The 19267-nt window shown below is 52.2% G+C and overlaps 2 protein-coding genes across 3 annotated transcripts in view; one reads left to right on the top strand and one right to left on the bottom strand.

The window, feature by feature from the left end:
- Nucleotides 1–618: 618 nt before the first annotated feature.
- On the top strand, nucleotides 619–15474 carry TRPV6 (transient receptor potential cation channel, subfamily V, member 6). 2 transcript variants are annotated; one of them, XM_011941348.1, is made up of 16 exons: nucleotides 619–969; nucleotides 8201–8298; nucleotides 8454–8576; nucleotides 8948–9085; nucleotides 9391–9489; nucleotides 9636–9811; nucleotides 10320–10466; nucleotides 10844–11056; nucleotides 11358–11444; nucleotides 11544–11620; nucleotides 11868–12033; nucleotides 12378–12444; nucleotides 12810–13078; nucleotides 14180–14286; nucleotides 14669–14979; nucleotides 15013–15474. In XM_011941348.1, exons 1-15 carry the CDS (start codon nucleotides 842–844, stop codon nucleotides 14949–14951), a joined length of 2178 nt encoding a protein of 725 aa, XP_011796738.1. In that variant the 5' UTR covers nucleotides 619–841; the 3' UTR covers nucleotides 14952–14979; nucleotides 15013–15474. The 2 variants fall into 2 exon arrangements, with proteins under 2 accessions (XP_011796738.1, XP_011796736.1); XM_011941346.1 differs by having other exon boundaries at nucleotides 14669–15474.
- A 108-nt stretch (nucleotides 15475–15582) lies between these two features.
- The window catches only part of EPHB6 (EPH receptor B6), an 8038-nt gene continuing 4353 nt past the window's right edge, over nucleotides 15583–19267 (bottom strand). Inside the window, exons 8-16 of the mRNA XM_011941345.1 lie at nucleotides 18939–19053; nucleotides 18612–18664; nucleotides 18301–18420; nucleotides 17922–18169; nucleotides 17515–17688; nucleotides 16704–16853; nucleotides 16288–16481; nucleotides 16013–16168; nucleotides 15583–15901 (exon numbers count right to left, since the gene is read on the bottom strand). Coding sequence (XP_011796735.1) covers nucleotides 15793–15901; nucleotides 16013–16168; nucleotides 16288–16481; nucleotides 16704–16853; nucleotides 17515–17688; nucleotides 17922–18169; nucleotides 18301–18420; nucleotides 18612–18664; nucleotides 18939–19053 — 1319 coding nt within the window. The 3' untranslated portion in view covers nucleotides 15583–15792. The remainder of the gene's footprint in view (nucleotides 15902–16012; nucleotides 16169–16287; nucleotides 16482–16703; nucleotides 16854–17514; nucleotides 17689–17921; nucleotides 18170–18300; nucleotides 18421–18611; nucleotides 18665–18938; nucleotides 19054–19267) is intronic.

Raw genomic sequence — 19267 nt, 5'->3', positions numbered from 1 at the left:
ATTAAAGAGTGTACCTAGCTTGCAAAGCCTAACATCTTTACATTTCCCATCAGCCCTTCCAGAAAAAGTTTGCTGACCCAAAGGTGATGGGGACTGAGAGGAAAGTCTGGGAGAACTGAGAATCTTCACAATTTATATACCTATTTTGGGCCTGGCAAGAATGAAACTGGAAGAGTCCAGAAAATGGAATTCTCTAGGACATAAGTAGGGGGAGGCAGAGAGTGAGGCAGGTGGCCGGCAGAAGAGGCACTGTGGGAAAGTGGGGCGCTCCCTCCTGGGAGCCCTCAACCCTGGGAATGGGCCTGCCCTGACTCCTCCCCTCCTTTCTCACTGCCTAGAGTCTCTCAGGGTAGGCCACTGGGTATTCTGACGTCCAAGCGAGGCCTCACCAGTCCCTCTGAAGGCCTCCCCGGTTGTGACTGGCCTGGGGGCAGGGAGAGAGCCCTGGGTGGAGAAAGAATTGGAGTTGGCACAAGGCCCCCTTGGTAGGCAGGTCTGTGGCTGGCCTGTCTCTTTAAATCTCAGGTAATTTGGGAGGAGGGAGGGAGTGTCCATGCAGCTTTGGCTCCTCCTGCTCACTCCCAGCAGGAGCTCCCGACAGGCCAGCCCTGCAGAGTTCTGGCTGGCTCTGCCAAGTGTAACAAACTCACAGCCCTCTCCAGACTGGCTGGGGCAGCTGGGAGACTCCCAAGGAACTCATCAGGAAGGCGGGAGACAGGAGACGGGACCTCTACAGGGAGAGGGCGGGCCGGCCCTTGGGGGGACCGATGTGGCCCCAAGGCTGAGTCCCGTCAGGGTCTGGCCTGGGCCTCAGGCCCCCAAGGAGCCGGCCCGGCACCCCATGGGGTTGTCACTGCCCAAGGAGAAAGGGCTAATTCTCTGCCTGTGGAGCAAGTTCTGCAGATGGTTCCAGAGACGGGAGTCCTGGGCCCAGAGCCGAGATGAGCAGAACCTGCTGCAGCAGAAGAGGTAAAGCCCCCTTGGTCTGCTTCCCTTCCCACCTCCCCGGGTCTGCACCTCTACTCCTCACCCCTCCCTCACCTCCCATCTTTGTTTGGCACCTCTGGCTGGACAGATGGTGCTCCCAGGCCCGGACTGGCTCCTTGGGAGCATTCTGTCTCAAGAGCCTCAGCCTGTAGGGCTGGTGAAAGAGGATGGGGCTGAGATGGGCACAGGTGTTTACTATCTTAAGATCTAATTCAATTCTGCATTCCTCTTGTGAGTACTTCCCTAAGGGCCAGGCGCCTTGCTGGGGCTTGTAAGGATAGAACATCATAGCCCCTACACCCAAGAGGGGACAAGAGGGGATGGCAGATGAGGACAATGCCTTCTGTATCTCGACTGCTTGCCTCTAGAACAGTCTCTCTGGCAGGAACACATAGTATACGCATGTTCGCATGGAGGAATGAGTGAACGATTGAATGAATGAAGCAGAGAGAACCGCAGACAGCAGGAACCAGAAAATAAGACAAAATGTGAAAAAAAGTTACCATTCCTATGCATTTGTCTCATCAGACATTGACCAAGGCCTTGCTATTTGCCCAGCACTGGGGGGATATGAAGACCCACAAAGCTCAAACCCAACCTTGAGGTTTATTTCTCTCTCTTAATGTGTGTGGGGATGTGGGGGAAGTGGGTCAAAATAACAGATGTTCTGAAGACCTGTGCTCTCCCGCATTCAGGTGGTGGAAATCGAGACTCTAGAGTTTAAGCCCTAAGGAAATTCACTGGCTGCTTCCAGCTTCTGAAAACTTCCTAAACCCATGTGCTGCTTTCTTCACCATGACAGCTTAGAGTACAGAGCTGGAGAGGAGCAGGGAATCGGAACTCCGGGCTATCCCTGCATGTGGTCTCTTCTTCAAGGTCTCTAATAGAGTTCCCTACCCAGTTGGTGGCATGCTAGAAAGAAGTCCTGCCTGCTGGGGCTTTCCCTGCGTCACAAAGAAGGCAGATACTATGTCTGTTCATAGAGGAAAGCCTGAAGTCTTTGTGTCTTTGGGTTTTTTTCTGTCCCCAGGAGTAGGAGCCTGCTTTAGCCTGATCAGGGAGGCTTCCTGGAGGCCCCTGTGTTTTCTTTTGCTGAAGGATTCTGGGCTGGGGATGGTCTCCTTCTGTGAATTGTGGCTTCCCGTCTCTCACTCCAGCCACCCACCTCTACCCCAAAGGCCTGGGAGAGTGGGGACTGGAGCACATGTTTGGCTGATGACATCTTGGGGCAACAGAATGGCATTGTTGTTAGAGAGTAGGTCGTCCTCACTGGCTTCACTCATCCTCTTCCCACTCTTAGGACCCCAGGGTAAGGGGATCCAGGCACAGAGTACAGAAAGGCCTGGGGGATTAGAAGGGGTGGTGGAGATTCCCTGTGTGGGATATCAGGGGAGAGCAGAGTGGAAGCCCTGAGCTGAGTCTGGCTGAGAATAGGCTGCTTCCGCATGTCCTGTCTGCCCCTACTTTTCCTCAGATCATATGGGGGCTGCCTCTGCAGCCTTTGGCTAGAAAGGCTTGATGTCACCCTTGGGAGGGATTCCCCCCTCCCTGCCCTGATCTCCCCACTGGCCTCTGCACTTTCTTGGTCTTCTTCTTCCTGGATATCAGGTGTCCAGAGCAATGACTCTCCTTTGGGTGGGCACTTCCCAGAAGGATGCTGAAATTGCCTGCAAGGGGAGTTTCCTAATCTGTGCCGTCAACTAAAGAGAAGGCATGGGGGCACTGAGATAAACATGGGATGACTAAGTAAATAGGAACAATATGGACAAGTGAGGGGTGAGCTAATGGAAGAAAGGAGCACACAATGATTGAGAACCCAGTGCTGTACTAGATACTACCACCTGCCTTATCTCTGTCATCCCTGTAACAATAATGGAAGGTGGGTCCTGTTATCCCCCTATGAATGGGGCAGGCTCAGAACCCCAGAGCAAGTAAATGAAGTTGAATTTGTTCCAAAGGGGACTCAGAGGGAGAACTGTGGGGTGGGATTGGGTGGGATTCCATGGGGTACAGGATGGTCTAGTGGGAAAGGAAGGCTTTGAGTCTCTCCAGGATGATTGGTAACCCAAAACTCCTCTCTCTACAGTGGACGTTTCTTGGGGCTTAGCATGCAGCCCCCTCTGCTTAAATCTACATTGTTGGGATCCAAGTCAAGCTCTCAACTTTCTCCCATGTCTTCCAGGTCATCTCTCCCTTGGGCTTGGATTTTCTCACTTCCTGATATTTAACCCATTACACATTTATTGAACAAAAGGCACTCCACCTTTCTGCAGAAAATGAACGTGACACAGTCCCTGCTCTCAGGGAGTTCTCATGCCTAGGAGCAAAGTTTACTGATAGGCACATACTTGGGCTAAAGGTGAGCTTAGTGGACATCACTAGAAGGGTATAAATGGGTGTTCTGGAAGCATAGAGGAAGAAGTGTGAGATCTGATTTTGGCTGCTCTGGGGTGTCCTGGGCAGCTTCATAGTGGCTGCTTAACCTGAACATACTCCTGCCCATATGCTGACACTTCGTCATCTAAGGAGCAATTTGGAGGGAATGCCATGCTTGTTGGAGCTTTTCTTAGGGTTAAATGCCTGCATGAAATACGTGAATCAAGGGTCTGAAAAGTCAGCCCTGGGCTTCTCTGGTATATTGTGCTCGCCTGCTACGGTAAATACTTACATACATGCCTACTTGCAAATGCGCAGATAGACATGTGCACAAAAGGAGCTATGGCACTTAGGATGGCAGCCGATTCCAAATCTCTATAAACAACCACTTTGGCTTCCTCTTCCCCACTGCCAGGAACATGAGCTGGAGGGAGGTGGCTCACAAGTGCCCAATGTATGCCTCCTCCACCCCACACATTACTGCTCTTTCCTTCATCTGTGGTCACTGCTCAGGCCTGCCCCCCCAACCTCCAAGAAAAATCAGGAGGAGCCATAAAACTAGAAGAACCACATAATTTAGTGGTCAGAGCCTGGGGCTGGATTCTTGGCCAGGCATCTTGCCTTTAACTCCATGTGATCTTCTGGCAATGATTTGATTATGCCGCTTCAGTTTCCTTTTCTGAAGCATAGGAGAACTATTCAGCTGGTGTTAGAGGGTTGTAAAGAGCAAAAGTGATAATGAGTGAAATGCTGCAGGAATGAGAGGGGCCATGAACTTCCCCCACATAGCATTGTATCCACCCAGGAATGCAAGGAGCCATGCACTCCGAGCAGCCCTGTTGTGTACCAGCACCAGCCCTGCCCAGAGGGCACACTCGCTGGTGGGAAAGGTATTTGTGGTGAGACCAGTGGGACCTATGCCGGTCTTCTCTAACTCCTCTTCCAGTCCTGATTAACACTGAGAATCGCGACCAAGAAATGACCAGTGGGGCACGCATCATGGCTGTCTCTGACTTGCTTCCTCCAGCTGTTACATGAGCAGATTTGACTCAATTTCTGGGGGCCTTTCTGGCTCTAAAAATCTTATTTGAACTTTTCTCAAGAGTCTTGTGATCCTGCCTTTTTTCCCAGCAACTAAAACCCAATCTGGACCCATGCACAGAGTGCACATATCTACAAGGATGGAGGAGCAGATGAGGGCATGGGGTGGAGGAGATGGAGAGAGGAAGTCAGAAATCTTTCCCTGGTGGCCCAGAGGCAACCCTGAGAGGGAAGTCATTGATCTGTTTGCTCAATAATGTGCTAGATTTTGTGCCAGGAACCCCTTAGTTGGATTTTCACCACTCTAATGTTCAACTACACCATTCAATTTTATTATAATTAATTGCCTAGTAAAAGAAAACATTCTAGAACCTGAAAATACCTTTCATATTGTTACAATTTCAGATTTGCTCTATAATCTCTTTTGACTACTTCATCAGTGGGAGCTTAAAAAACTTCATCTTTCTTTCTTTCTTTTCTTTCTTTCTTTCTTTCTTTCTTTCTTTCTTTCTTTCTTTCTTTCTTTCTTTCTTTCTTTCTTTCTTTCTTTCTTTCTTTCTTTCTTTCATTTTTTTCGTTTCTCCCTTAGTTGAGTATTTAATGATCCACAAGAAAACATTTTTATGTGTAGGATATTTCTGATTCCTTTTACAGTGAAGACTCCTCATTCTAAAATGGATTATGAATAATTGTACTTCTGAATCAGGGTTTCTCCACCTTGGCACTATTGACATTTTGGACACGATAATTCTTTGCAGTGAGGGCTGTCCTGTGCAGGGTGCTTAGCCGTGTCCCTGCCCTTGACCCCCGTGTTGTGATCTAAACTCCCGTGATGAGTTGCTACTGAAAAATCTATTTATTCCCCAAGCGCAGGAATCTCTGGATAGATCGGCTCTGTGCACCTCCTTCAGGGACCCAAGGAGAGTCAGGTGTTTTGAGGTCAGCCTTACTCCCAAGCAGGTGAGCTAGGGCTTTCTGTGCTGTCCCCTTGTGGGCATATGAGGTTATTGCAAGAAATGGCTGGGCCGGACACCTTCAAAACCCATCCACATGCAGGGCCCCCCTTTTTGCTGGATTCTGGAGTTTGCAGTCAGAGGAGGCTAGTTCTCTACAAACTTTGCTGGGTTGGGTCATAAGCTGGTTCTTCACGCAGGGTGTGGTCTGGCTAGGTTGCCAGATAAAATACAGGACACCCAGTTCAATTTAAATTTGAGATAACAAATAAGCTGCTAGTATAAGTATATCCCAATATTGCATGTGACATACTTATACTAAAAAAAAATTGTGCATCTAACATTCAAATCTAACTGAGCATCTTGTATTTTTATTTGGTAACGCTAGCAACTCTCGGTCTGACAGTAGCTTTTTGTTTTCCCCAGGCCACTAGAGTGTCAGCAGAGGCTGAAAAATGAATTCATAGGAAATGGAGGTTTATGGGGGACACTTTTAGCTTCAGAGATGCATAGGGACCAAAGGGGAATCTTTGAGCCTGCCACCGACTATACCACCACTAACATCTAGGATACAGCAAGTAGAACTCTGGACTTGGAAAAGGTGCTCTCTTGGACCCATTTCTAGATTTGCCATCAATCATTCACACATTTGGTCAAAATGGGACACAAATGTGGAAGCATATTGGAGGAGGGCAGGGAAGGAATATAAAGATGAGTTAGTGGCTGGTCTCTGCCCTTGAGTACTCTTAGCATAGAGGAAGAGACACAGATACATAGCAATTACAGCACCCAGCGAAAGATGCTGAAATAAAAGGCCACAGGAGAGAGTGAAGACCTTCTGTGCATCTGTATATGTGTGTGTGTGTGTGGTGCTAGCGACTGTTTTTCCCCAAATCTAGGGTATCTAGAGAGGAGAGCTTTGTGCAAATGGTTGATGTGGTGGTGGTGATGAAGGGAATGTAGAAAACTTGTTTTGAAGCTGCGTTTGCATACCAAGTGTTCTATTTTTCACTTACACATGCTTGCTGAAGGTTGGCTTAGGGGGCAGCTGATGAAAATAATAAGGAACAGTTAAGTCAAACCACCTTTTGGCATTGCTGCTGATTCATTCACTCTACAGATGGTGTCAGTGAGCATCTACACCATTCTAGGCGTATTTCTGAGCATAGGCGGTGCAGAAGACACAATGAACTGGGAGCTGGGGGAGTTGGATTCTAGAAGGAAGGAGCCCCGTGGGCACAGACATAGGGAGAATGGTGTGCTCTGCAGTGCTGAGACAGGATGAGACCAAAATGCCAGGTCTAAGGAGTGGGTGGGACATGCAGAGGGTGGAAAAGTAGTTGCACAAAGACCTTAAAGAGCTTCTGTGTTCCTTATCCTTAGCATTTAAGGACCCACTGGACTTTTGCATTTGCCATTTGGAAAGATTATCTCAACAGCATCAAGAAGGATAGATGGGGATAGAGTGCAGGGAAACTGGTTAAAAGAATATTTTGCTAATCTTGGGCTAGAGAATGAGGACTTGAATTAATGAAGGTTAGCAGGAGCAAGAAGGTAGGGACCAAATGAAGAGAGAGCTTTCCATGTTGAACTGACAGGACCTGGTGGCTGCTGCTGTGCATTGGGTCAGGGCAGAGGAGATGAGTGAGCTGATGTCTCCTCTCTGATTGCCCTCCCACCTCCAGCTCTGGATTCAATTTCTTTCCACTGCCAGCATTTTAGAATGTGAGCTCCTGTCTATGTCTTTTTGTATGTCACATAATTGTCAAATTATAGATAAATAGAGTTACTTCATTTACTCCCATAGAAAGACCAAATGGCTCCAGGCCAAGAGAGAAAATTGAATCAAAGGGACCCATGTGTCTTAGTTGGGGTAAGTTCTAATTTTAAAAGAGATTTTTTAGCACACAGTAGGAATAAGAATAAAGAGATGCATGCAAGGACCACTTGAGCAATGCTTCTCAAACTTTCATATGCCCAGGAATCAGCTGGAAATCTTAAACTGCAGATTTGGATTTGCTAGGTGGAAGGGTCAGTCTGAGCATTTCCATTTCTTGTAAGGGCTCATGTGCTGCTGCTGATCCAGGGGTCCACTTTAAGAAGGAAGATTGTTGAGATGATGTGAGAAGAAAGACGAGAGACAGAAAGGAAGAGAGAGAAAATGAATGAATGAATGAATGAATGAATGAACACCTAGGAGGAAAGGAAGCCGGGAGCCAGGCTTGTTCTTATGGTCCACTGTTTTTTGTGTTAAGCCCTGAAGATGCTATTGTTGGGACGGAAGTACCAGTATTGAAGGGTTCTGCTGAGAAGGTTGAGTAGGCAGAGGATGGTGCAACAGGAGAAATCTTGCTAGCCTCTGCATATGACTTCCTCCACAAATATGAGACAGAAATTCCTTGCACTCCTCGGTCCATGCAAAACAAGGCTTATCCTGGAGGGCAATCTCAGGGCACCTGGTGAGGGTAAAACACGACCACTCCAGGGGTAAACTGGTTAGCAGGTAAGCCACATGTCTAAATAGAACTCCTCCCCTCTGTACCTGAAATGCACTGATAATACATTCACACATGATATGTTCTGGTCCCAGGACCCCAGGAGGGAGGGGGAAGGAAACCAGTCACGGACAATCTCAAACGCGTGCAAAATGGGCAACAAGTTGATGTGTATTTACTGACTGTAAAGAGAAAAGACATCAATGGCCCCACCTGCCTTGACTGAAGACCCTGAGGTTCCTGCTGCTGAGGCACACACCTCTGTGTATAATGGAGTCAAGCCAGGGTCTCTCCCTCCACAGCTAGGTATGCTTACTGTTTCCAGCTTTCCTATCCATTCCTTTGTAGGATCTGGGAGTCTCCTCTCCTTCTAGCTGCCAAAGAGAATGATGTCCAGGCCCTGAACAAGTTGCTCAAGTATGAGGACTGCGAGGTGCACCAGAGAGGTAAGAAGCAGACACGCAGCATGATCTCCTAGGTGAGCCCCACACATGGGGCCTCCCAGGATTGCCCAGGACCTTGTGCTATTGGCCTCTGAATCTATTGTCCCCAGTCCCCTGTCCCATGGAAGCCACATAACCCACTTCTCTGTAAATGCCAGGAGCCATGGGGGAAACGGCGCTACACATAGCAGCCCTCTATGACAACCTGGAGGCCGCCATGGTGCTGATGGAGGCTGCCCCGGAGCTGGTCTTGGAGCCCATGACATCTGAGCTCTATGAAGGTGAGGGGCCCATGGGCCTGGGGTGAAGAGCAGGAGTGACTGATGGGGTATTTCAAGTCAGTCTCTGGTGGATAATTTGGGAAAGACAAAGGGGATCTGAGCCTCCTACTCTTTTTTCTCTTCTCTGCCTCCCTTCTGTGTCAGTCCTGACTGCCCATCACTAGAATGCCTGCCCCCTGAAATGCCAGGGGGCCTAGAGAAGAGGAAGAGATGGGCAGCAGCTGGATCCCCTGGGAATCCTGAACACCCGAGGGCTCCCTGTTCTCCATCTCAGGCTGCCCCCAAGGGAAAGAGACCAGGGGTGCTTATAGGAGGGACCCCCTGCAGGATCCTGGGGACAGACCCGTGACTGACAGCTGTCTCTGGGCCAGGTCAGACTGCACTGCACATCGCTGTTGTGAACCAGAACGTGAACCTGGTGCGAGCCCTGCTTGCCCGCAGGGCCAGTGTCTCTGCCAGAGCCACAGGCACTACCTTCCGCCGTAGTCCCCACAACCTCATCTACTTTGGTGAGAGCAGGGCTGGGCTTGGAGGACGGGCAGGTTGGAAAGGTGGGCAAGGCAGAGCAGGGCCAGGCAGAGGAGGATCCTGCCTTCAGCTATATCTGTTGGGCAGCTGGGAGGAACAATCCTTTGAGGGCTTAATTAGGTTAGAGGCCAATTTACCCCACGACCCTCCCTCTGGTTCTGCAGGAAAAGTGTCCCCAAGCCCTCAGCTGAGATGTGGGGGAAGAGAAGGTTGTCACTTGGGGGAGACTGCCCACCCCATCCTGCCATCCTGCGCTCTCCTGCCATGGATCTCTCTGTGTCCACAGGGGAGCACCCTTTGTCCTTTGCTGCCTGTGTGAACAGCGAGGAGATCGTGCGGCTGCTCATTGAGCATGGAGCCGACATCCGGGCCCAGGACTCCCTGGGTAAGAGCTGGGATGGGGAGGAGAGCTGAGATGCTGCAGGGAGCGAGGGGCAGGGTGAGGACAGGGGCTGGGACCTTCAGGAAGACCCCAGGGTGGGGATGGGGACTTTAGGCCAGTGGCCACATGATACCCTGTGTCCTCCCCAGGAAACACAGTGTTACACATCCTCATCCTCCAGCCCAACAAAACCTTTGCCTGCCAGATGTACAACCTGCTGCTGTCCTACGACAGACATGGGGACCACCTGCAGCCCCTGGACCTTGTGCCCAATCATCAGGGTCTCACCCCCTTCAAGCTGGCTGGAGTGGAGGGTAACACTGTGGTGAGAGACACTCCCCATCCCTGAGGTGTCTTTCTAATGACCCTCAACCTACCCCCTCCCCTGGCCCTGGGAGAAACAGAGGTGAACACGATCCCTGATGCTTAGGTCCCACTCTCAACTTATATAAAATTTTCAACCCCTCTTACTCTTGTTACCTGTTCTCTTTCTTGCCCACTCTTTTTCCCCTGAGGCATTGGGGGTTACAGAGTCTAGATCCCAAGCTGGGATTGTCTGTAATGCCCCAGCCCACCTTCCCTTTCAGCCCCTAGAGCAGGGCCCTCCAGCCTCTCATCTCCCCTTTCCAAGCTCTGGAGGGAGTCATGGGAGAGGACGAGGAACCTAGGGCATCACTGTGAATGTGGGTTCTTCTGCCCTCTAAAGGCTGTCATCAAAATGAAAGGGCAGCCACCCTCTCCAGGGGTGCTATCCTCCTGCACATGCATCCTGTCCACATTCTGTGACTGTCCCCTTTGCTTACTGCTTCTGAGTCATCTTCACTTTCCCTTAGATGTTCCAGCACCTGATGCAGAAGCGGAAGCACACCCAGTGGACATATGGACCACTGACCTCGACTCTATATGACCTCACGGAGATCGACTCCTCAGGGGATGAGCAGTCCCTGCTGGAACTTATCATCACCACCAAGAAGCGGGAGGTACGGTTCATCACAGCAGGCTGTGTCTGGGGAGGGGTGTCAGGGTCTCTGAGCTGCCTGTTCTTTTTTTTTTTTTGAGATGGAGTCTTGCTGTCACCCAGGCTGGAATGCAATGGCACGATCTTGCTCACTGCAAGCTCTGCTCCTAGGTTCAGGCCATTCTCCTGCCTCAGCCTCCCGAGTAGCTAGTGCTACAGGCGCCCACCACCAGGCCTGGCTAATTTTTTGTATTTTTAGTAGAGACACGGTTTCACCATGTTAGCCAGGATGGTCTCGATCTCCTGACCTTGTGATCTTCCTGCTTCGGCTTCCCAAAGTGCTGAGATTACAGGCGTGAGCCACCTCGCCCAGCCCTGCCTGTTCTCTTTCTGTTGCAGGCTCGCCAGATCTTGGACCAGACACCAGTGAAGGAGCTGGTGAGCCTCAAGTGGAAGCGGTACGGGCGGCCGTATTTCTGCATGCTGGGTGCCATATACTTGCTGTACATCATCTGCTTCACCATATGCTGCATCTACCGCCCCCTCAAGCCCAGGACCAATAACCGCACGAGCCCCCGGGACAACACACTCTTACAGCAGAAGCTACTTCAGGTGACATCCTTGTAGGAGCAGATCAGCAGGGCAGGACTTGACTCTGTGCTCTCAGACTGGTGTCCCTTCCCTTCCTCACACCATTTCTCCCCTTGCTCTAATCTCAAATATATTGGTACAAACTCCAAATGCACGCCCACAGAAACACACATATGCTCTTACTCTGAGAGCAGAGTTTGAGAAGAGCCAAACCTAACAGATTAAAAAGAATCTGCTGAGGCTGGTGACCCTGGGCACCATGGAAATGCAGGGCAGATGCCTGAAAGTCCTGAGCGTTTTGACCATTCTTCTCCCCTATCAGGAAGCCTATGTGACCCCTAAGGATGACATCCGGCTGGTGGGGGAGCTGGTGACTGTCATTGGGGCTATCATCATCCTGCTGGTAGAGGTGAGGTGTGGATGGAATCTGGGTGAGGCTGTCTGCCCCAGGAATCCAGCCTGGGTTCCAGTATCTGAGTGCCTTTGTGTCTCCCTGACTTCTCTTCAGATTCCAGACATCTTCAGAATGGGGGTCACTCGCTTCTTTGGACAGACCATCCTTGGGGGCCCATTCCATGTCCTCATGTGAGTTTCCTTCCTCTTACTCTCATCCCTTCCCTCAACAGGGCTCCAGTTCCACTCCCTGGATTCCTGACCTCTCAAGAACCTTAGCTCCAGAGTCCCCTCTCTAGTGCTGTGTGTATAACCCTGCGCATTGAGTGTGGAGAGGCTGAATCTGCATGTGTGGGTACTTTCCCAGCTACATTCTTGCTGTCAGGTCCCCAGGATCATCCCAGCTCTCCCCTCATCACCCTCCTCCCTGCTCCCCCAGCATCACCTATGCCTTCATGGTGCTGGTGACCATGGTGATGCGGCTCATCAGTGCCAGCGGGGAGGTGGTACCCATGTCCTTTGCACTCGTGCTGGGCTGGTGCAACGTCATGTACTTCGCCCGAGGATTCCAGATGCTAGGCCCCTTCACCATCATGATCCAGAAGGTCAGTCCTCCCCACAAGCTCCCTACAGAAAGGCCCCAGAGCCGCAGTCAGCAGACAGTCCCATAAAGGGCCGAACAGTAGACATTCCAGGCTCTGCAAGCCACACATGGCCTCACTGCATGTTTTTCTTCTTTTTTAACAATCCTTTAAAAATGTAGAAACCCTTTTCAGTTCAAAGGCCACACCAAAACAGGCCAGGTAGATCTGGTCTGCAGGCCAGATAGGCAATCCCTGTCCTGGAGGGTGAAGCTGTGAGATTTGTCGGGGTTAGACCTGTTAGAGGTTGGATGGGGCAATTGCTTGGGGAATGTGTGCAGATGTTCTCTGCCTCCTGCTCCCTCCAGATGATTTTTGGCGATCTGATGCGATTCTGCTGGCTGATGGCTGTGGTCATCCTGGGCTTTGCTTCAGGTAATCATCTGTCCAGGACCAGGGGCCAAGGCAGGGAGGAGATGAGAAAGTCTAGGGGGCACTGGCTCTGGCTAAACTTGGGGAGGAGGAGTAATGCAGAGATCAGGGAGGAGACCATATGATGTCAGAGGATGGGACATCCTCCAGAGGTCAGAAAAATCGGGAGTGTTAGGGAGAGGTGGCTCTTAGGATCAAGAAGATGAGGCTCATAGAGAACTAGGGACCATAAAAACCCAAAGTCTGGAGCACTGCAGAGCTGATGATATTGAGATGAAGGGACCAGGACGGACATGGACGCAGAGCCCGGGGTGGGCTGGTCGTCTGCATGGTTGCCATGGTAACCCTCACCCCCTTGGGTGGAGCAGCCTTCTATATCATCTTCCAGACAGAGGACCCCGAAGAGCTGGGCCACTTTTACGACTACCCCATGGCCCTGTTCAGCACCTTCGAGCTATTCCTTACCATCATCGATGGCCCAGCCAACTACAGCGTGGACCTGCCCTTCATGTACAGCATCACCTATGCTGCCTTCGCCATCATCGCCACGCTGCTCATGCTCAACCTCCTCATTGCCATGATGGGCGACACTCACTGGCGAGTGGCCCATGAGCGGGATGAGCTGTGGAGGGCCCAGGTGAGCCCCCTGGTGGCTGGGAGGGTTAGGGCTGGGAGGGTCATCACCTTCCTACCAAGGAACCTGCCAAGCTGAGAGAGAGGCAGGATATCTCGACCCCACTTATGTTTGGACAGTTGTGGCAAAGCAAGAAAATCATGCAAAATGTACAGAAGCACTGATTAGCAATTCAACCAGGCAACACTGGAATTGCTGAGAAGAATGCCTCACAGTTTTCTCAACAGTTAAAAGCTCAGTGTTTTCTAGAGGAATCAACAAGAAATAAATCAAAAGAAAATTAACAGTGGCTAAAACTGCACTCTGTACATTTTGTTCCCAAATAAAAACTGGAGTATCAAGTCTTCTTGATGATATTTAAGTCTGCAACATTTGATATGGAAAGCTGGATGTGTTAAAAAATAATGCCACCCAAACTTCCTATAGTAGCAGAAGCTATCTTCAGCCAGATCTTCAAGATAGGGGGAGAAGACCATGAGATGAATCAAATCCTCATTTAAAAACACCTAGTAAATAATTTATCTAAAACAAATTATTTCAGCAAAATAATGGAAATTTCCCAAACTGGAAGGCATTTAACTATGCTGTGTAGAAAACGGAGTGGAAAAACTAAGCTGGGAAATAAGGTTCGCTGAGAAAAATATTTTCTTCAGGAATATATATTGATATTCTAAGTGGGATGTTTATGTTTATAAGTGGCCTTTATGTCTGTAGGGTCAGAATATCTGGGAGCCCTTAAGAGCCCTTTCTATTTGCTTTGTCTGGTGCCTGTGCTCCTGGGAATGGGGCTTCCGCCTCCTGTCTTTCTCCTGCCTCTGGCCTGGCTGCATGACGGATGTCAGGTCATTGGGTAAAGAATTGTCTCAAGCTCTATCGACTCTCTCCCACTGAAGATGGTCAACAAAGGCTGCCCCCCCTCCCAGATCCAGGGGTGTAGTTCATCACCCCTGGGGAAACCACGAGCTCCCAAGTTTCCTTGGCATTGCTAGACTGTTTTCCTTTGCCCTGCATCCTCTCCTCCCGCCTTCTTCTCCATCTGCAGCGCTCTTTCCTCTGTCTGCACCCAGCCTCATCTCTGACTTTCCCTTTTGTCCCCTTACACAGATCGTGGCCACCACGGTGATGCTGGAGCGGAAGCTGCCTCGCTGCCTGTGGCCTCGCTCTGGGATCTGCGGACGGGAGTATGGCCTGGGGGACCGCTGGTTCCTGCGGTGAGTGACATGCGGGGGTAGGTGTCCCCTGAGAAGCCTCATCGGCAGGGTATCCCTCTGCTCAGATGGTTTTCTGCTCCTGGGGTCCCTGTGCAGGCCTGTATGCTCCCTAGGCTCTATGCTTGTTGACTGAGCTGGTGAGGAAGGGGTCCCGTCTGGAGCCTGGATTTCTCAAAGCATCCAGGGAGCCTGTGGCAGGGTCTGCTGCTTCCTGAGGCCTAGCTGCCAAGGGGCCAGTGACCCAGGCATCCACCATGGCTGCACAGAAGGGAAAAGGCCAGCAATGGCAGGGATGGGGGGACCAGGGGATAAGAGACAAGCCTCCTTCTTGGATCTGCTCTTCAAGTCCTGGCTGTGTCTCAAGTCCTCCTGCGTTCCACAGGGTGGAAGACAGGCAGGATCTCAACAGGCAGCGGATCCAACGCTACGCACAGGCCTTCCACACCCGGGGCTCTGAGGATTTGGACAAAGACTCGGTGGAAAAACTAGAGCTGGGCTGTTCCTTCAGCCCCCACCTATCCCTTCCTACCCCCTCAGTGTCTCGAAGTACCTCCCGCAGCAGTGCCAATTGGGAAAGGCTTCGGCAGGGGACCCTGAGGAGAGACCTGCGCGGGATAATCAACAGGGGTCTGGAGGACGGGGAGGGCTGGGAATACCAGATTTGACTGCGTGCTCTCACTTGACTTCCCGGAAGTCATTTTCCTGGGAGCTCTCATTTCCTGGGAGCGTCAAACAAAACAAAAACCAAACACCCAGAGGTCTCATCTCCCAGGCCCCAGGGAAGAAAGAGAAGTAGCATGAACGCCAAGGAAAGTACGTGGAGAATCACTGCTCCAGGCCTGCGTTACTCCTTCAGCTCTGGGGCAGACGGAGCCCAGCCCAAGCACGGGGCTGGGAGGGCGTGAGGAGCTCTCCTGCGGCCCGCTCCTCACCCCTTCCGACAGGAGCACTGCACGTCAGAACACTTTAAAAACAGGCCAGCCTGCTCAGGCACTTGGTCTCCACCTCAGGGTCATAAGTGGGGAGAGAGAGTGCCTTTCCCAGGGCATCCAGGCAGGTGCAGGGAGGTGCAGAGCTTGTGGAAAGCATGTGAGTGAGGGAGACAGGAAAGGCTCCGGGGGTGGGGTGAAGTGGAGCTAGGTCTTGCCAACTCCATCTTCAATAAAGTCATTTTCGGATCCCTGCCCAGCTCCCCTTCTGCATCTCTGGGGTGCCACCTGCCTGCCCCACCCCTCTGTTCCTTGTTTGAGGCCTCCCTCACCCTTCCTTGCAGACTGAGGCCTCACCACACTGAACTTGCAAATTCCCTTCTTTCCCTTTAATGAGGAGGGGGCCAGTGGAGAGGCGGAGGACCAGGGAATGCAGCCATCGGGAGGGTTGGGTTTGCTGTGGGGCATCTCTCACAGAGGCCGCTGGAGCCCGGCTCACATCCCACATGTCCCTTCTCGGACCAGTGTCCAGGGCCGAGTCACGGGCATCGTCATTTCCTGGCACGCTGCCGTGGCCTCAGACCTCCACTGAGCCCTGCTGCCTCAGGTGTTGCTGAAGGAGCTGGATGTGGTGCAGCAGCTTCTTCTGGTGGCCAGCCAGGGTGATGCCCAGGGCAGGCAGGTCTCTGGTTGGGAGGGAGGGGATCAATTCTAGGCCAGCTTCTCCGAGATCCCCAGCACGACCCCTAGTCAGCGACCCAGAGCATTCACCCCCCACCCCACCACTCCCTGCTTACTCCAGGCTGAGCTGAGCCACATCACTGAAGGTACAGAGGCCAAACTTGGAGAAGTTGTCGTGGTAGCACTCCAGTCCAATGGCTGAAAGCCAGGCCTGGGGTGAGTCCAGACAAGGAAAGTCCAGGGCCACAGGGGTCAGAAGGGCCTGGGAAGGCCTAAGAGGGGAGGGGCAAGTAGGGTCAAGGTCTCTTCATCTTAGCCCCTCTCCTCAGTTTTCTTTAGGTTTGCATCTACCCTCCCTGGCTTTCCCAGACTCTAGCCCCAAGCTCCAGACCTTTCCCCTGGGTCTCCGCCAGCCTGCAGAGTATCCGGCTTGCGGATCATCTTATCAAATGCAGCCACCAGCTGGTCAAAATGAGGCCGCCGGGCACGATCCTTCTGCCAAGTGTCCAACATAAGTAGATGTAATCCAGGAGGACAGCCTGGAGGTGGGGGCAGCCGGAACTCCTGCTCTATTGCATTTAGTACCTGGGGGTCAGAGGAAGACTATGATGATGGGAAGTTTTGTTAGTAAAGGGGAGTACTTTGTTGGGTAAGAGAGTGGAACATGAGGAGAAGGAACTCAAATATATGGAATCCAAGAGCCATAAGATCTTAGAATACAAATGGAGTAGAGAATGGAGGTCCTAGAATGTTCCAACCAGGGAAGGATTGGGGTGGGAAATCAGCAGTGTCTAGGTCGGTGCTTACCTCCTGTTCACTCATGTCCCAGTAAGGCCGTTCTCCATAACTCATCACTTCCCACATGAGTATCCCAAAGCTCCAGACATCACTGGATGCTGTATGCTTTCCATGTGCAATGACCTCTGGGGCTGCCCAGCGAAGCAAACAACTTGGGCCCTGAGGGGTAAAGTCAAAAGCAAATAGTAATAATCATAGCAATAGTCACGTTTATTGAGCAACTACTACGTGCTCAGATATGTCAAGAGTTTTACATCAAGCATCTCATTTAATCATCATAACAACCCTCTAAGGTGGATGATATCATCTCCATTTCACAGAAGCAGAAGCAATAGTCACGTTTATTGAGCAACTACTATGTGCTCAGATATGTTAAGGATTTTACATCAAGCATTTCATTTAATCCTCATAACAACCCTCCAAGGTGGATGATATTATCTCCATTTCACAGAAGCAGAAGGTGAGGCTTAGAGAAAGTGAACTTGTCCAAGGTCACAGAGCCAGAGAGGAGAGTGTTCAGAATTTGTATCCAGCTGTGCTGACTCTGGAGCCTCTGTAATCTCCACAGTGGGGGAAGGACAAGGGGTAGTTCTAGACTGTTGCAGGTCTCCTCCCCTCCCTCATCCCCTTTCTTTGTCTGGGTCCCTGAGGTCACCTAGGCTTTCATCTCCCCCATCACACAGGAGAACCTCCCTCCTTTCAGGGACTATGACATCCCAGCTGAGGTGCCCACCCCGGATTCCGGCTCACCACCCCCCACCCAGCACCTGCTGGGGCATGCCACAGGCCCCAGGCTGTGCCCCCGAGGCTGTGCTCTCACCTGAGGACTGTGGCCAAGACGGGCCACCTTGCACACCAAGTGGCTATTTACCAGCACGCTGTGGGCAGAGAGCGAGCGATGGACGAAGGCAAAGCTGGACAGGTACTGCATGGCAGCAGCCACTCCCCGCTGCATGGCCACCAGCTGCAGGCTGCTGAACTGGCCCTCCCGCTGCTGAGGGGCAGGGGCAGGGGGCAGAGGTCAGTGACTGGAGACGGGGAGACCTCGTCATACTGCACAGCAGACAACAGCATGAGAGGGGGAGGGTGTGGAATCAGAAAATGGCCTGGGAAGGAAGGACAGAGACCATGGAAGGTGGGGTGGTAAGAAGCAAAGATACAGGACCCTGTCTCCTGGAAGCTTTCCTGGACCCCAGGACCCTCCTCCTTCACCCAGGCTGGACTGACCCTGAGGAAGCTGTCCAGGGGGCCAAGCTCCATGAACTCCGTCAACACCATGAGGGGCCGGCTCTTGGTGACTACACCCTCCAGACGCAGGATGTTGGGGTGCTGGCACTGACCCAGCACCGCAGCCCGGCCCAGGAAGGTCATCTGCAGGCTTTCGGCGCCCCCAGCCCACAGGGCCTGGATGGCCACAGTCTGCTCCCTCCGTCCCCGTGGCTGCAGGCGGCCCCGGCGCACTTCACCGAAAGAGCCTGGGAGAATAGGTGTATGTTGGGGTGGGGATCGAGGCTTACGGCGCCCTGCCATGTTTGGATGGGACTCTGGCCAGGGGAGGCCCCAAGGGAGCCCCGTCGCTCTGATCCCTGCCTTGCCCCTGCTGTACCTGTCCCAATGACCTCCTCTATCTTGATATAGGCAGGATCGATCTCCCGGGCAAGTTCTCGGATGGCCTGGCAGGGGTCCTCGTAGGTGGAGGGGTCGATGTAATACTTCACCCCAAGTCCTGGAGGAGTGTGGAGTATGTTATGAGTGTGTTGTGCAAGGCAGGGCTGGCCACACACCCCAGACATGCCCACTTACCTCCAGAAGATTGTGCCAACGAGCTCCCCCAATCTTGCGGGGATCCAGCCTTCCCTGCCATGTGCCCCACCCGTGTGTTCCCCAGCCCCACCCATTTCTTCTCCTCATCCCCACCTGGGCTGCTGTATTGCTGCAGCTGCTCCGTATAGCCAGTCCCACGCCGCTTCCTGAGGGACAAAACGGTGACCGGGGATGACACTCCCATTTCCACCCCCTTGCTGCCCCCTTGTCACCCTCACAGACTGCTCTTTAGTCGGTCTGTGGAGGGGGACACCAGTCTGGCCCTCCTGCCCACCTCCACGTGGGGCTCAGTGCAGGGGCTGGCTGATGGGAGGAGCACCTGTATGGGGTTTCTGCTGGGGGCTCCAGACTTGGCAGGACTTGAGGTTTGGCTGTGGAGTTCATGGTGCTGGGCAGAGTTGGGCAGGGGTGGGGACTCACCGCTGGAAGACGACCGCCAGCACGGTGATGGCTGCTAGCAGGAGGAAGGCCAAGGCCCCCAGGATGGAGCCAATCACCAAGGAGAGTCTCTCTGGAAGCTGGGAGGACAGCTCCCCTGGGGAACCAGCCGACAGGGTCACAGGTGGGCCAGGTCCCTCATAGGTGCTTGTTCATGTGCCCAGGCATGCACACACCACAGGCACACACAACACGCATGCACATGCCGCAAACCTTCCACATCCACACACAGGCACACACAACACACACACACACACGCCCACAGCCCTCCCACATCCACACACAGGCACACACAACACACACACACACAC

This window comes from Colobus angolensis, unplaced genomic scaffold, assembly GCF_000951035.1.
Source record: "Colobus angolensis palliatus isolate OR3802 unplaced genomic scaffold, Cang.pa_1.0 Scaffold2, whole genome shotgun sequence".
Taxonomy (NCBI): domain Eukaryota; kingdom Metazoa; phylum Chordata; class Mammalia; order Primates; family Cercopithecidae; genus Colobus; species Colobus angolensis.
This window is presented reverse-complemented; position numbering and strand designations above follow the sequence as displayed.

Coding starts and splice junctions, on each gene's coding strand:
- TRPV6 (XM_011941348.1), top strand. CDS start 842: ATGGGGTTGTCACTGCCCAAGGAGAAAGGGCTAATTCTCTGCCTGTGG. Junction 8,577..8,947: donor GACATCTGAGCTCTATGAAG/GTGAGGGGCCCA, acceptor TCTCTGGGCCAG/GTCAGACTGCACTGCACATC. Junction 11,057..11,357: donor TACAGCAGAAGCTACTTCAG/GTGACATCCTTG, acceptor CTCCCCTATCAG/GAAGCCTATGTGACCCCTAA.